Source organism: Podarcis cretensis (genome assembly GCF_951804945.1).
Source record: "Podarcis cretensis genome assembly, chromosome: 12".
NCBI classification, from domain to species: domain Eukaryota; kingdom Metazoa; phylum Chordata; class Lepidosauria; order Squamata; family Lacertidae; genus Podarcis; species Podarcis cretensis.
The window spans coordinates 18,492,297-18,508,623 of record NC_137181.1 but is presented as its reverse complement, the minus strand read 5'-3'; the positions used below and the strand labels follow the sequence as shown (position 1 = coordinate 18,508,623).

Sequence of the window (16,327 nt, the reverse complement as noted above, 5' to 3'; positions counted from 1 at the left end):
ATGCATTAAATATTTAAAACATATAGGAAGGGGGAGGGAAAGGGTTAAAACCAGGAATTCTCCCTGCATCTGGTCTATCATTTACAAGCCTCATCCTCACCCTCCACAGTGTTATGCTCCATTCTGCTCTCATTATAGATTTGCTTCTACTGTTCATGCCCTGTTAAACAATTTCAGTTTAATTAATTACCCCACTGATATGAAATCACCAAAGGATCCTTCGTTTCTAGGTACATACAGACTCATTAACATCAAATTTAATAGATCTTTAAGGGGGGGAAGCCCACGCACACAAAAAAGATACTCAGAAAAAGAGGTGAAAAGATCGCTCTGTTAAGCAACACCATTCAAGTATGTTTTGATATCACTGCTGATCTCAACAGCAATTGTGGGCTTGGAAATGCACAAAATGCAAAGCTATCAGAAATATGTAAATGGAATACCTTTTTTTTAAAAAGAAGACCACTCTTAAAAACTCCCAGTTCAACTTGCCTTGAAAGATGGATTTCTAATTTAGTGTTAACAATAAGAAACCAATAATATAGACTCTAACACTGATCATCCTATGCACCAAGGGTTACCACCATAGCACTCATTGGCACACATGCACCCACAGGGACGTACCCTGGTTCCCACAGGATCTGCTCACCCATCCTGAAATGACTTGAAAAAAGCATTCTATTCTAGCCAACAGAATAGGTTGCCATGTGTCCTTGGCTGCAGTCTGCGTGCTGTGTGATGTTCACAACAGTGTCTCCAGTCTGAAATGTGAACATGGGCCCAAAAGATAGCACTGCATCCAACATGTTTTCTGTTAAAATATTACCATATCCTTTCAACATGACCCAACAGGATGCCCACACTAACACCACCACCATTTAAAATATAGGTAAGGGCACATGGCGTTGTGTGTGCATGCATAAATAAAGGTTTGATTATCTAAAGACACGCATGTTACCTGTTCTTGTCTCTCCAGCCATTTATCTACCATGGGGTGGGTGGCACTTAGTGAAGAGCGAGCATTGTCCCTCTGAAACTGGGTAGACCAGCTACTGGTGTCTCGTGGGAGGCTTCTGTAATTTTCATCTTTCTGTTTCAAAACAAAAACAGGGAAGAAGGTACAATTTAAAAGCAAAACATAATAACACTGTCTAAGGGCACTAACCATGCAGCAGGTTTTCAAAAGAACGACACACCAGAGACAGACTGGAAATGAAACAGAATGTATCATTTCCAAGTTTAGGTCTCTATAGAACACTAGCACTGCAAGTCTACGTGTGGCACTTTTATATCCAGTGTGTCCTAGGGGCTGTTAAAATGCAATATGCATTTGCACACTCACAGGCTGCTATGTTTTCCCTACAGCAGTTCCGGAAAACTCATGTGCAAAATGGGCCTTCTCTTTAAAAAGTTATAGCAGTGGTGCAAACACTATGGCGAGTGTGTTAGCAAACTCTGCAGGTGAGTGAGTGTGTTAGAACCTGTGTTACAACACACCAGGGGCTTCTAACAGCTTCAAATAAGGTGTAGCTATTAAGATTTAAGGCAGGCAGAGATATAGAAAGTGGGGTTAGTTTTAAAAGAATATAGAATTTTTTTAAAAAAGAAAAAACCCTGACAGACTAGTCTTCAATCAATAGGAATCTTGAAGTGCTTAAACATGTGGCAGAGTATCCTGGCTTACAGGTTAAGCCTGGATTCTGCTACCAGAAAAGGACAGACACAGTTCCTCTGGGAAAGAAAGGGCAGAAACAAGTTTTTCTCAAATCATGTTTATGTTGAATCCAGGGAGAAGAGAGAAGGGTTCAGCCAATGGGGAAGGATATCAATCCTGCTTGGGACAAAGGCAATCCTAGTACAATCTCTTTTGTGTTGTGTTATATATCTATGGTGCAAACCTTAAAGCAATAAACAAAGCACTCTGCCTATTTATGTGTGCCCTCTCTGATACATATGGGGTTCTGGTCCCCAGACTGAAGCACAATAAATATAAAAACAGGATTAAGGTCCTATTAAAATGCACAATGGGGAAACAAGAGGCAAAGTAGCAAGTCATGGAAAAGGCCCTCCATGGTGGAAAGGGAGCTGTCTGGAATTTAATAGTCATCCAAAGGCCTTGACAGAAAGCAGCAGGTCAGGTGTGTGGCAGAATATTGCTTCTCGTTCCATTTCCTCTTTGTGTCAAAAACATATCTGCAACTGCTAAGAGCCAACAGCAACTATTTAAATCATCTGATGTGGTGCAAAGCCATAGCAAAATCACAGTTGGGAAAAAGAAATATGACTTGACGTGAGGGAAAACCACTTTAAACCATAATTTATTGATGTGACCTTGTCATATGACAGATCCCCGGCTTCTCTGACTGAGCAAATGAGCATCCTTGCAAGGAAGACCGGGTGGATAATGAACTCCCACTACTATATTGATTGGCAATTACCATTTTCTATACATACTTCTCCAACAAGGCTACATAATCCTATTCTATGCAAAGAATAAACCTCCAGACAGCTACTTTTAAATTATCTCAGAACAATATTGGGAATCTCAAAGCACACATATGTATTTCAGTTCTACATCTAACTATGGACTACAACCTATTTTTGTAGAAGGTTAGGCCTTTCTGTGTAAGAGCTAAGGTCTAATTCCCACTGAGCTGTACCACATAAAGATGTAGGAAGATTTCTAATGAGTTCTCTGCATATGAAGCAGCAACATGTAGCCTAAAATAGTACAGCCCTGGCACAAGTTGACCACCCAGTGAGAACTAGGTCTTACCAAATAATTTGTAATCTCAGAACAAGACCTTGTACAGCCTCTAACTTTTGAAAGGGGGGGAAACAAATTATAGTTGGCTAGCAGGAGCTAGGGCAGACAAAAAAATGAATCTGGAACCTGGGGACCACCAATGAGCTGTGAATATTGCATTCTGTCCCTGCTCATGGGCTCTCATGCATGGACTTTTCCATCTCCAACAAGAACTTTCTGCAAGTGTTCTTCTTCTGTTTGTGTGATGAGACAGTGTGGACATGCTAACTAGAGCTTCTCTGTGTTCCAAATAATTTATCCTACTGGCATATTATTCATATCCCACAGCGGGTAAGTAGGTGGAACTCTGTGTAGGGTTGATATTATATATGGCAAAACAAAAACAAGAACAGATTAGTGCTTTGCCATACAGATCTCATTCTGACAATTATTTGATGTGTAGGTTATAAACAGTTTTGATGTTTGAACATGCAAGTTTTTTATTTGTTATAAATGCTGTTTTCCTGGGCTATATGTTTGTCGCAGGTCAAGAGAAGCAGACAGGAGGAAGGGATGTCCAGGCAGGATTTTTGGTTCTGGATTTTCGAAGGGCGTTAGGAACATTCTTCTACCAGCTGTTTATCCAGAACCATATTATTTGCGCTGCTGCATGGATATTTCCACTAAAATTGTGAACAACGGCTTACCAGGATGGTGCAACTATGCAGGTTCCCAGACAGAGCTTAACCATGAGCCCTGGCTCAGATGGCATGCTCAGTCAAAACTTGGCTTAGTTCAGTGTGACACAAGATTTCAAAAGACCTGGGAAAGGCAAAGTGGCTGTGAGTAACTCTCTGGGAGTTTGGATGATCATGCAGTCCTGGTTGTTGGAGAATGCGCTGGGGGTGCCCCTGCAGCCCCAAACTCTGAGCGTCCTCTGGTATGCGCAGCTCTGGAAAAGGCATTTCCCCTCTTCTCCAGTGTGCTTCAGAGACATATATCAAATGATATATGCACACTAATCTTCTAGCATAACACAGCAAGAAGCATGAGACATCGTAGAGCTAATCTACGTAATTATTTACACACTATGTACAGACAAAGGAATCATGGTGTTTTCTCTCTCTCTCTCTCCGAGAGGGAAACAGACAGAAGTAAAAGCAAAAGTACAGTACAATAGTACATACAGCGGAAGAGACTGTCTTCCGTTCCCACACTCTTCCCAGCAAAGAGAGACAGACAGACAGTCAGACAGACAGACTCTTTTCATCATGCTATCAGCAGGTTTCCCCTAACATACAGGTGAGAATAGTTGAAGGACCAATATGCAATTAAACAACAACTCCCACCCCAGCAATTTTCATCATGACCTTTGAGACAAAGGCCACTTTGGAGAAATTCTCTTTACTCAGCATGTCAGGCACATGTTTCAAGGCTTCCTCTATAATGGGGACATAGAGACTAATTGTGTCAGTCAGCGAGTGACTTGTTACAAGTGTTTGTATATATTAAATGAGACGGACACCATTGCTTGGCAGTCTCTATTCCCCTCTGGGTAGATTCAGTTTATTTTATCATTCTACAGTGCAATTTAACACTCTGCCTATTTCCAGATGATTTTAGAGCCATGACCTTGTAAACTAAAGCAGACAGGACAGGTGATGTCCCCACGACATACATAAGAGAGGGGCCAGCTCCAATGGCACAATATCAAGGATCTATTAGTCTTTTATGTACGCCACTGTAAAGATTGCTCCAATACAAAATGGTTAAGGGAGGATGTAACAGGAAGAGTATTTTAAAAATAATAATTTATTTCTAATAATTAGGGAGTCAAGAGGGGGAGAAAGCATTCATCTCAGATTCTTCGATGAAAAGCAGGACCAGAAAATTTGCATTCTGAGAAAGACATTGGGAAAAAATGACCACTTGTTACCCGATTATCAAAACCCTTTCAAAACCGCCTGCCTCTGCAGCTCTATGAGTAAAACTAATCTCTTACGCATAAAGAGTAGAGGATTAGATAGCAATGCTGTGAGAAGATAGCAGACCCTTTCATAAGCCAGTGCTGTATTTTAACTCCAATGCCCTTACACTCATAAAAAGCTCACCATCCCAGGTTAAATGTGTTTCCCTGATATTTTTGAATGATAAACTGACTAAAGCCAAAAAGTTTTACAGAAAAGGCAATTATTAAGGTCAGTCGTTTTAAATGGCTCTTCCACTAAGCAACCAATATTCTGCTTCGACAGTCGGCAGTAGAGAATCTGAACCATACCTGGAGAATAAAGTAAAAGTCAAAATGCCACAGTCATTTTATCTTGTTTACAAAGGAACCATCACAAATAAGATGCTGCTTGGCTTTGTATGCAAAACCAAAAACTCTCAACTTAAGTACAGTTCACATTGTTATTTCTCAGGCCCCAAGAGCTCTGATGAATTCCACTCCCACCCCCCCAATTCACTCTCTACTCATTAATCTCACAGTAAAATCTCAATAAAGATAATGCAAAACAAACAAAACAGCATATGGTGATTGATGTAGTGTAATTACAATGCACGAGCTGGGCTTTAATCCTGCTGGTAGTTTAATAAGACCAAAAAAATGAAGAGACACAAAACTGTTTGTTTCCCCCAGGTGCATTTTAAAGAGGAAAAACTACCATATACCACAAGAAATACTGCCTACTTATGTAGACAATAATTCAAAATAATCCATCTGCATTATATCTGCTCTGCAAATCCTAGTCAGTCAAGATGAAACTCACCGAAGAATCAATTCCAACTTCTTTCTCAGTCTTCATTATGATCACATTATGCTTCTAAAAACCCTGTGGCAGCATTTGCCCATTATGCTCAAACCAGGGCTTAGCAATATATGGCCAAGCCACCATAAGCCTGGCTGAAGTACTACACTTGGACACTTCCTGTCCCACCTTTTTCTCCAAGGAGCTCACAGTTGCACACGTTTCCGCCCCTCTGCATTTTAATCCTAACAATCCAGTGAGGTGGGTTAGGTAGGTTAGGCTGAGAGGCAGTGGCTGGCCCAAGCTCACACAGTGACCTTCATGCGCAAGTGGAGATTTGAACCCTGGTCTCCCATGTCGTGGTCTGACACTAACCACTATACCACACTGACACTGTTCGATGAGCACTCCAGGAATTCTGCCCACTAGATTTTGCTTTCTTTTAAAATGCTGTTTAAATGTTATGTATTTCTAAGTAACTTTGGAATATTTTCTTGGTAAAGGGCAACAAATAAATGCAACAACAACGGCCAAGTTCTAATTCATGCAGAGGTTTCTGGTCTACACCTCCCATCAGACCCAGCAGGCAAGCATGGCCAGTGGGAATATGGGCGTTGCAATTCAGCAGTATGGGGAAGGCAAAAGGTTCCCCACCCATGTTCTATTCCTTACTTTTAAGAATCCTATCATTTTAAGATCAGTGGGCAACTCCTTTTTCTAAAAGGGCCAAATAGAAATTTTAATCCTCTTCATCATCTGCCTCTTCTATTGGCATAATGGTGGTAAGAGAGAAACAACAGCAGGGCCACTCTGTGGCACAGGAAGGTGTGTAAGTTTATGCTGTGTGTGTGTGTGTGTGTGTGTGTGTGTGTGTGTGTACTTCCTATCTATCCAGTTCTTGGTACATGAATGCCTAGCAGGCCAATTTACTTGCTGACAGGGACAGTAGTTATATATCGCACTAGCTCTCAAAAAACAGTTATCAATCATGGGGGAACTGCGTAAGTCCTAATGGGAAAATCACTGGGAACTAAAAACTTCTTTCCATTTTGAAAAACAGCAATGTTGAAATTCATTCTTACACAGTAAATAGGATTTTAGTTTCATTCCACTACCATCCCATGCCCCCCAAACATTAGCTGCTACAACATAAAAATAATGAATCCCTACACACCAAGTAATAAGATAATAAACTCTCTCTTTCGCACACATGCTCTTTTAATTTTATTTTTATGTCTGTTTTGGTACATTTGGCTTTGAATATATTATCCCCACATGAAAAGCAGACATTAGATTATCAAGTCCAAAAGATTTTATATATATATATATATATATATATATATATATATATATAAATATAAAATCTCCTTCACAGAAGTGTGTATATATACCTACTGTATATATATTTCATTTCCCAACATTAGCTAGCTGTGTTAATTGCCTTAAAAATTAAGCAATTATGACACATTTTCTCACTCACTCCTTGCAAAAGTACAGCTCCCCTTCTCATTTGACAAGGACTTAAAAACATTAAAGTCTGTCAACAGAGTAAATTAAAGTTTGGTTTGATTTACCCTTCATATTTCCAAACTTATTAAATTGCAGATTTAGAATTTAGTCTGAAAAGTTAATTTATGTGCAAACATCTTAATGTTTTTATTCCAGAAGTGTATCCAAAATAGGCAGTTGCCACAAAGACAACGGTATCTGTATCACCTTAAAGGCTAACTAGTATACAGCATGAGCTCTCATAGGCAAGAGGCTATATGTCCATTGACATTTTAAAAGATTCAGCAGCTTTTCAGAATGGATTTGGGTTCTGGGTGATGTTTAGAATTAAAAACAAGAGTCATTTCTCCTTCTGTCAGCTCCATAACTATGACAAACTGCTGCATGGTGCAATCATATATTATGGCCTGGATCCAAAGAACTATGTGGCTATTTCTGCATTTTCAGTGGAGCTTTGGATTTGCATTTCTTGATGGCCTCAGGACAGGACCCCTTGGAAATAGAGTCCTCTGATAACTGCAGTTCTGAGGAAGAGGTGGACACACTCCCACGTCTGTCCCATGTGGGTGCATGGACACCAGAATATCCCCTAAACCCCAGTGAAAAACCTCTACGCACCCACAGACTCCTTGGGGGATCCTGAAAGCCCTGATAAGGGAGCTATATATCTGGAAACCCCATTACTCTGAAGGATCCCACAGTGGCAGAAGTTACCAACCCTTTAGGAGGAAGCACCCAGGAAGTAGTGCTGCCAATCTGAGACCACGTAGTCCTGCTATAAACCACAGTCACTTGGTTTAGGACCTTGCTGACAAAACTTTGGCTTGCTTTGCAGAAGCACTATCCATGGTCCTGAATGATCTTGGTCTCCCTCCAAGTTAACTGTGCCTCTGGAACCAGAACCTCCTGACCCCCACCCCTTGCTTTGGCCATCACCTCTCAATTCCTACTGCAGACTTTTTTGAAACTGACAGGAATTTAAAAAGTGATTTGTTATATGACATGGTCTGCTGCTGAGAGGTCAAAGCCCCACAAAGCACACCCGTATGCCTTTGGATGTCTCATTAAATGTCTGACCCTGTTTAACATTAAAAATAAATAAATAAAAAGGAGCCCATCAAGACAAAAATGTGCAGACAGAAGAGGTTAACCCATCCCCCTCACATTGATGAAAAGCTCTCTCTCTCTATACACACTCTTGCTGTCATCATTTCCATTCCTTAAGTCAGTCTGTATTACTAGATATGAAATAAGGCTACTCTCTGATCTAATCCAGCAGACCTATATCTAATATTCTGTTATGCGGTGTGTCAAAGCTCAGCTGGGATGGAAGAGAAGTAAGTACACACTCAACAGTTAAAGAAGCAAAAATATTGGAGTTTACTAACTGGAGTCTGTAAAATGTGACTGCTTCGTGGAAGGTATGGAACCTCACAGTACTGTGTATCTAGGTAAATTTTAAGGGCATGAAACTTTATGTTACATAATTTAAAATGCATATATTCAAATATATACATTTAAGGTGAGAACTAATTGCCTCCACATTTGCATTCACAATCAAGAGAAAGTAAAATGCAGGTGACAAGTAACTACTGTAGATAGATGAGTATCAGGTGTTAGGCAGAAAGACGGCATATTTTCTACTTATGAAGCTCACCACATAAGATGCAAATAATGTGAAAGGCAAATAGTTTTTAAAGAAGGGAGACACTGTTGGTCACACATAGCAAAAAAAAACCCAGTGCTTTTTTTCTAGAAAAAGAAGTGCCGGAACTCATTATAAACCCCTCCCTTGTTCTCTTATAATGGTAATGGCACCCACCTGACAGGTGCCAGAACTGAGTTCCTCTGAATTCCAGCTGAAAAAAAGTCCTGCAAAAACCTGACTATAAAATGGTCATGTCTTTTTGGAAGAATACTTGAATGAATATATGAGGACTGCATGATCAGTTAACTAAAGATGCCCTCCAGATGTTTTGGACTACAACACCCATCATGTCCAAAACATCTGGAAAGCATCTACTTGCAGAAGGTTTAACTAAATAAATGGCATTCCAAAGCTAACAGTAATTGCCTGGCATCCAAAATGATAATACTAACTAGTATCTGGAGAATAGCCTATTTATTTATTACCTGTGAGATTTATCATCCCCCCTTTGATCAAAATAGTGCAGGGGTGACATCCATTGGATTACATGAGCAGTTCTCAAACTTCTCTCCTCTGCACACCACATGGAGCACTTTAAAGTTGCTGAGGAACTTCGCAGACTACTTTTTTTGTTCTACAAAGCATATCAGCAACTCATATTTTAATGCCCCTAGACTTGCCTTTCTATGTGGTGAAGCAAAATATTTTTTAAAAAAAATAATCTTCAGTGTTGATATCAAAATCATTCACTCTAGCTAAGAGCCTATTTAGTCTGTTCAATAATCTGGTCCTAATTTAACCAAGTGCACGACTAAATACAGACATCCTTGACTATTCAACAATCTTCCTGTGGATGATCTAGATGGAGCTCACAGACCACACTTGAAAACTTCTGAGTTATTGTATTTCAACCTTTTTACCCTATGAAGTAGGTTAGGCTGGGAGGGTAAGGCTTGCATGTGGTTGTGTAGCGAGCATCGTAAGTGAATGTCCCAAATGCGTATCAAAGTCTCTGGCTATTACAACACCTTGTATTTGCATATTACTTGTGCAGGATTTCCACTGGGCTTTTCAGGTTAGATTATGCTAGCAACAGATGTTAACATACAGGGAACCATTTAACAGTATGTGTGCCACACAGTGGTTTTTTGGTAAAATAATAATGATGAGATGCTGGTACCCAATGGCGACTTCCCATGTCCAAAGCCTTTCTGCACTGGAAGAGCAGTATCTCTTAGACAGGGATTTAATCCTTCTTAGTTTGGGTGCACAAAGGGGTTCCCTGCAGGGAATTCCATTGCTCTTCCAATGCAGAAAGCCTGTAGAAAGCAGCCTGAACCATCAGGTGATACACAGGGAGTTCGATCCTGCTTGCTATCTCCCCAACCCCCAGGTGTGACAGGTGAGCAAGACCACCCACCTGCCATTCACATGGCATCATTATGATATCAGATGGTTGACAAGTGGGCTCATTCTGGCCACTCATCAAAAGTTGGCTCATGTGGTCGAAGCAGATAAGAATCTGTCCCACTAAACCAAAAAAGGTTCGCCATCCCCGCTCGTAAAAATGGTGCCAGCACTTCATACCAAAGTGTACCATCAGAAATGCATATCCAGCTCTGTGAACCAGAAAAATATCCTATCAACAAGCCCATCTGCTGCCATCCCCACCTGCTGCTATTCCAACAATTGGTACTAGGTCCCTTCAGCCCTCATGCCAACTTTCTCAAATCAACTGCTCTGTAAAGAGGAGGTGGAAAGAAGCAAACCAAATATAACTTTATCTGATACTGATTCAGCAAGTACAACTATGTTCTTCCATACTGCAACAGGTTTAGAAGCAATGGAGGGGTCAAAAATGAGTTCCAGAATGTTTGCCTTTTTAGCCTTTTGTTTATTGTCTGAGATTTGGGGAACTGGAAGATGAACGGAACTCCAACAAAGAGTACATTATAAGAAAGCTGTAACTGGGGAGAAAAAGAACTAATGGGAAAGTTGAATTGGGGGAGAAAAGAGAAAAAGGACAAGACAATAATAGAAAGTGGAGCAATTTATTATTTTAATGTGCCCTCCTTTGTCTCCTAAAGTTATCCAAATGGTGAATCAAATTGTGAATAATTTATTTTTATTGAACAAAACTGTATATACTGCTTACTCAAACAAAGATCTGTAAGCAGTTTATTGCTAGAAGGCAGGCTGAATGGAGAAGGTAGGACACCTAAGTATTATAAAAAATAATCTCCGGGTTGATAAAAGAGCATTTTCAGAGTGTTTGTAAAGTTTCAGACATTACTCAAAAAGTAATGCATAATGTGTTTAGCCTGGAGAATTGATTTCTATAACCAAGCTTTGAAAATGAAACATATCAAACTATTTTTTAAAATAAAATAAAATAAAGTACTCTCACAGACAGAATTAGGTCAGAATAAGGAGAGCAGAGGAACTAAAAAACAACCAAAGAAAGGCCTTTCAAGTCCTCTGTTTAAGAATAAAGGTATATAAGAAAACAAGCTTCCTGCTGCTTTCTTTAATTACCAGTATTATTGCTCATGTGGAGATATTGAATTCAGAGAATATGTGCAGGAGAGGAAAATATCACAAATTATGAATCAGACTGTCTGGAAGTACTTTGCCACTTTTGCTTGTTAAGCTCACAGATCTATAAGGAAATACGGGGAAATGTTTGGTGCTACAACAACATGGCAGAACAGCAAGGGCTACACTGGATGCATAACAGAACTGGGAGGAACCTAAATTTGTTGCAAAAGCAATCATTTTAGTTTCAAATAATATGCCATAACAGCACACAATCAAATCCTGCAACCCTAATAATCTGGCTACTCACTGACTGAAAACAAAATCTTGGGCAAGATGGATTCACAGATTCTTAGAAGAAAAAACTGGATCAGTCCAGCATCATATTATCACAGTAATCAACCAGACGATTGCAGGAGTTCTTACTGTGAGAAAGATCTTCCCGATGTTTAGTTGGAATCTCCTTTCTTGTAACTTGAATACTTTGGTTTAGTTCCTAGCCTCCGGAGCAGGAGACAGCCCTTTAGATACTTGAAGATGGCTATCATATCTCCTCTCAGTCTCCTCTTTTCCAACCTAAATATTCCCTCAACCATTCCTCATAAAGTTTGGTTTCCATACTCTTGATCATCTTGGACACCCTTCTCTTCACACGTTTCAGCTTGTCACAATTGTTCTTAAATTGTGCACAGTACTCCAGGTATGCTCTGACAAAGGCAGAATAAAGTGGAACTTTTACTTCCCTTGATCAGGAAACTGCTTCTGTTGATGCAGCTTACAATAGCATTCACTTGTTTTGATGTTGCATCACACTTTTGACTCATGTTAAGCTTGTAGTCTACTAAGACCCCTAGATCCTTTTCACATGTACTCATGGCTAGCCAGGTGTCCATGTCCCCCCATCTTATATTTCTGTTGCTGGTTCTTCCTGCCTAAGTGTAGAACCTTACATTTGTCCCTATTGAAATTCATGTTGCTAGTTTAGACTCAGTTCTCCAATTTGTTAAGGTCATAGTGAATCCCAATTCTGTCTTCAGTGGAATTGGCTACCCCTCTCAGTTTGGTAAAGGTAAAGGTAAAGGACCCCTGACAGTTAATTCCAATCACGAACGACGCTGGGGTTGCGGTGCTCATTTTGCTTTACTGGCCGAGGGAGCCAACGTTTATCCTCAGACAGTTTTTCTGGGTCATGTGGCCAGCATGACTAAGCCGCTTCTGGTGAAACCAGAGCAGTGCACGGAAACGCCGTTTACCTTCCTGCCGGATAGGTACCTGTTTATCTACTTGCACTTTGACATGCTTTCAAACTGCTAGGTTGGCAGGAGCTGGGACTGAACAACGGGGGCTCACTCCTTCGTGGGGATTTGAACCACCGACCTTCCGATCGGCAAGCCCAAGGCTCAGTGGTTTAAACCACAGTGCCAGTTTGGTATCGCCTGCAAATTTCATGAACATCCTCTAAATACCTTCATCCAAGTAGTTTATAAAGATGTAGAACAACGACGGGCCTAGGACAGAACCCTGTGTCACCCCACTTGGCATTTCCCCCCCCCCCCCCCCAGGTGATTAGAAATAGCTAGTGAGCACTCTTTGGGTTTGGTCTGTCAACCAGCTACAAATCCGCCTAACAAATATTTCATCCAGCTTAATTCATTTCACCAGTCTCATTCAGTGTGAGAACTGGGGGAGAAGTGCAGTGGGGACTTTTAGCAGTGTACACCAAGCATGCGGCTTGTTCACATTAAACCCACAGTTTTGTTTTAAACTATGGTTTAATGAGATGAGTAAACTGGGTTAGAATATTTTGTCATTTCCTTCTAATGGAAGGGCCTGTGCATGTGCATACTTCAAGGATGTATGTAGGAAGTAAAAAAATATATAATGTGTAAAAATGCCTGTCTGTAGTAATGTTATTTGTGCAACACCACAGTCAACTTGGTTGACAGAACATCATGAACAGTCACGTCTATGTGTATTTTTATAGTTCTTAAAGCCAATTTAAAATTTAAACAACTTTAAAAGGAATTTTAAATTTGGCATCAAAGTTTTAGTTGTTTTTGATGCTTCTTGAAGTTTGGGTTTCCAAATAAAGCAATAATGCTGAGCCATTGAGTAGTGTCTTCTTCAAATGTTTGTGATGGGGGAAAATATAGTACCTTTCTTTCATGACTCCTTGGGCCACCAGTTGTATTTTGCTTGAGGAAGCCTGCTGTTGTGGACCATCTGGTGGGGTTTTTCCGTGAAGGCTCTTCTGCAGTAAAATTGTTCTCACTGACTGATGTTGAGAGACCAACTAACGCAGGATCACTACTGCGGCGTACATGAAGAGGCATATCTGAAGAGATAAAAAGGACACAAAAATCATATGTAGCTGACGTCCTTAATCTTTCTGCATTAAGTGTGGAAATTAGAAACACACTCACTGTGAAACTAAATTGCTGAGTATATCCAAAACCAGCATAATGGTATCGACTCCAATGAATTATCTGCCACAATCAACTGACATAACAGAAGGACAACTTGTATTAAGCATCCATGATGGATGCCTATCTAGCTTTCTTTGAAGCAGCAACAAGAAATTCTGTTTCTTTCCCATACCAATCATTATCAAGTCTCAGCAGCCCTTCTAGTGAAGATACCATAAATATTTCCTTTCCTTGTAAGTAATGATTAATAGCATAATTTATCTGGAATACTGTGAAGATCCTGAGTAATCCTTTCTCTCCCTTCAAAACAAAACAAACACCACACAGTCCAGACTTCCATGCCATTTTGCTAGCACACAGAGGACCTGCTTCCTACCAGAGGCTATCAATATAGGGGAGGAGAAGATATTGTGTCCCTTCTCCCCCATGAATTTATTGCAACACTGCCCAAACTGAACATATCAAACAAGCCGTAGATGCTAGAAATATTAAATTTCTTGTTTGTAGATGAAGGGTATCATCATGAACATTTGCATACTAACAGACAGTGGCCTCTTTCATATGATCGCATAAGCTGCATTTAGGTGATTGAAAATTAATTGTAGTACAACTCACATGTTCTCCCTCCTGTTTCAACAGGAAAGCATCTGTTTTCACTTCAGAGCAAATCACAGCTCCACACTGCATATGAACTTGGTGAACTGTGGTTTGTTCTGATCTAGAGATGGGTAACCTGTGCCCCTTAGAGGGATTGTTGGACTTCAACTCCGATCAGCCTCAGCCAGCTTACCCAGTTATGAAGGATAATAGAAGTCTAGCAACATTGTTAATCCCTGTTTCATTAAAATTTAGTTTAAACTAACCCAGATTATACTCTGGTTTTACGTTCTGGCTTGTTAACTAGTTTTGACACTGCACAGATTGCTGACACATATATTTGATGGAGGAGGAGGCTTTTCCTATACAGGAGCAACAGTTGACCAGCCTATTCTTCACGCTCCTTTTATACATTGCTCCTTTTTATGCATTTAGATATCTTGATCAAGATTGAAAGACTTGTTGCGGTTGGCACAGAACCAAAAGAGCACCATGGTTCCAAACATAAAGGTTTATATAGTTTAAGGATATTGCTATGTTGAATATTTGTTTAGCAGCATGATTTCCTGCCTTTAAACCTCTTTGGCATCAAGCAGCACCCAAGAGAACCCAAAAGCAGCAAGTTCTCAAGCATGGTATTCAGGAAACAGGAAAAATAAGTAAAAATGAAAAATGCTATCTATTTTCCCTGTTTAAATACCACACATTTTTATTACATTCCAATACGCTCAACAAAGAAAACACACTGGAAGAGATATGTTCGCCACTAATGAGGCAAAATGTAATATAAAAACAAAGCAAAAATAATTAGAAACATATATCAAGAAGAATCTATTATTTCTTACATAATAATAGTACACAGTTTATGTGCTTCAGTGAGGCTTTCAAGCATATTAAGCAGTCTTACAAATTGCCAGGGCCAAATTCAGACCTTAAGTCTATGTTCGCAAACCCAGCTGATGGAATTGGGGGAATAGGCTGAGGCTAGCATGTAAAAAAAAACAAAAAACCCACCACCACAGCTTTTGGCAGCAAATATAGTAAGATACTTATATGCAGCATGAAAAATGCCTGCTTTTGTCTGTGCTGAGATTACTGTCAATCAGTTTCACTGAGAGACTAGAATTTTGACCAATCTTATTTATATATATTTTTCTCACTAGAGAATTTTGACCAATCTCATTCATACACACACACACACACACACACACACACACACACACACACACTTACTAGGAAGCCCCAAACACTAAGATAATTTGAAGCCCCAAACACTAAGGTAAGATAATAAGATAACACTTCCTGATAATTGTGGCTGATGTGTGGTTGACCACTCATTTTCTAGTTCTATCATCTTATTTTCAGAAGGGATGGCCAAAACTGAGCACAATAACACAAGTTATACCATACAAGCCATTTTACTTCCAATATTTTCTCTAATAATCCCAGACACAGAATAGGCCCATTTCACTGCTGCTGCTCACCAAGCTGACATATCCTTTGAGCTATCCACCATTGCCAGATCTCTTTCCTGGATAGTCAAAAGTCTAAGACAGCACATATGCTTTAATTAGGTGTTTGTAGAGAGATCCACAGTTCAAAGCCAATCTAAGTTTGCATCCTCCAAGCTCTCTCTCTCTCTCTGTCTCTCTCTCTGTTTGTGTGTAGTTGTATGAAAAGGGATTCCCAAATTTTAATATGTAACAGAAGAAATCAAAAATAATGAAGCCAGTAATAATACATTCACTGATTAGCTTGCAATTTCCAAAATCTCATCATAAATTCCTCAACCCAGAAGTCAGTATAATGAGATGCCTAAATACTACTTCTATGCTTCTTTTCATGTGCCCCTTCCCCCTCCCAAAAGATTTACATGCAGGGCTAATGAGAAGACATGACATGAAACTTCAGTCTACTGCCAGCATGAAGTCTTTCCACAGGATGAATCTATATTCAAATGTCAATGATTAGTGCTAATATCCATACTTTACCAACAAAAGTCAATCAGGATGCCTAATTGCTTAAACATATCCAAAATGCATTTCAGAATTAAAAAGGGGGGGGGGAGTATTACCATTAGCATTTGCTTAAGGCCAGAATCAGAGATATATGTACAAAA

The 16,327-nt window shown here is 39.8% G+C and overlaps 1 protein-coding gene across 4 annotated transcripts in view; it reads right to left on the bottom strand.

Moving 5' to 3' along the window:
- Positions 1-16,327, bottom strand: part of PARD3 (par-3 family cell polarity regulator) — a 567,153-nt gene that overhangs the window by 325,548 nt on the left and 225,278 nt on the right. For all 4 annotated transcript variants that reach the window (XM_079996388.1, XM_079996385.1, XM_079996386.1 and 1 more), the window contains 2 exons: positions 13,342-13,520; positions 959-1,090 (listed from right to left, as the gene is read on the bottom strand). In XM_079996388.1, the coding sequence (XP_079852514.1) occupies positions 959-1,090; positions 13,342-13,520 (311 nt within the window). The remainder of the gene's footprint in view (positions 1-958; positions 1,091-13,341; positions 13,521-16,327) is intronic.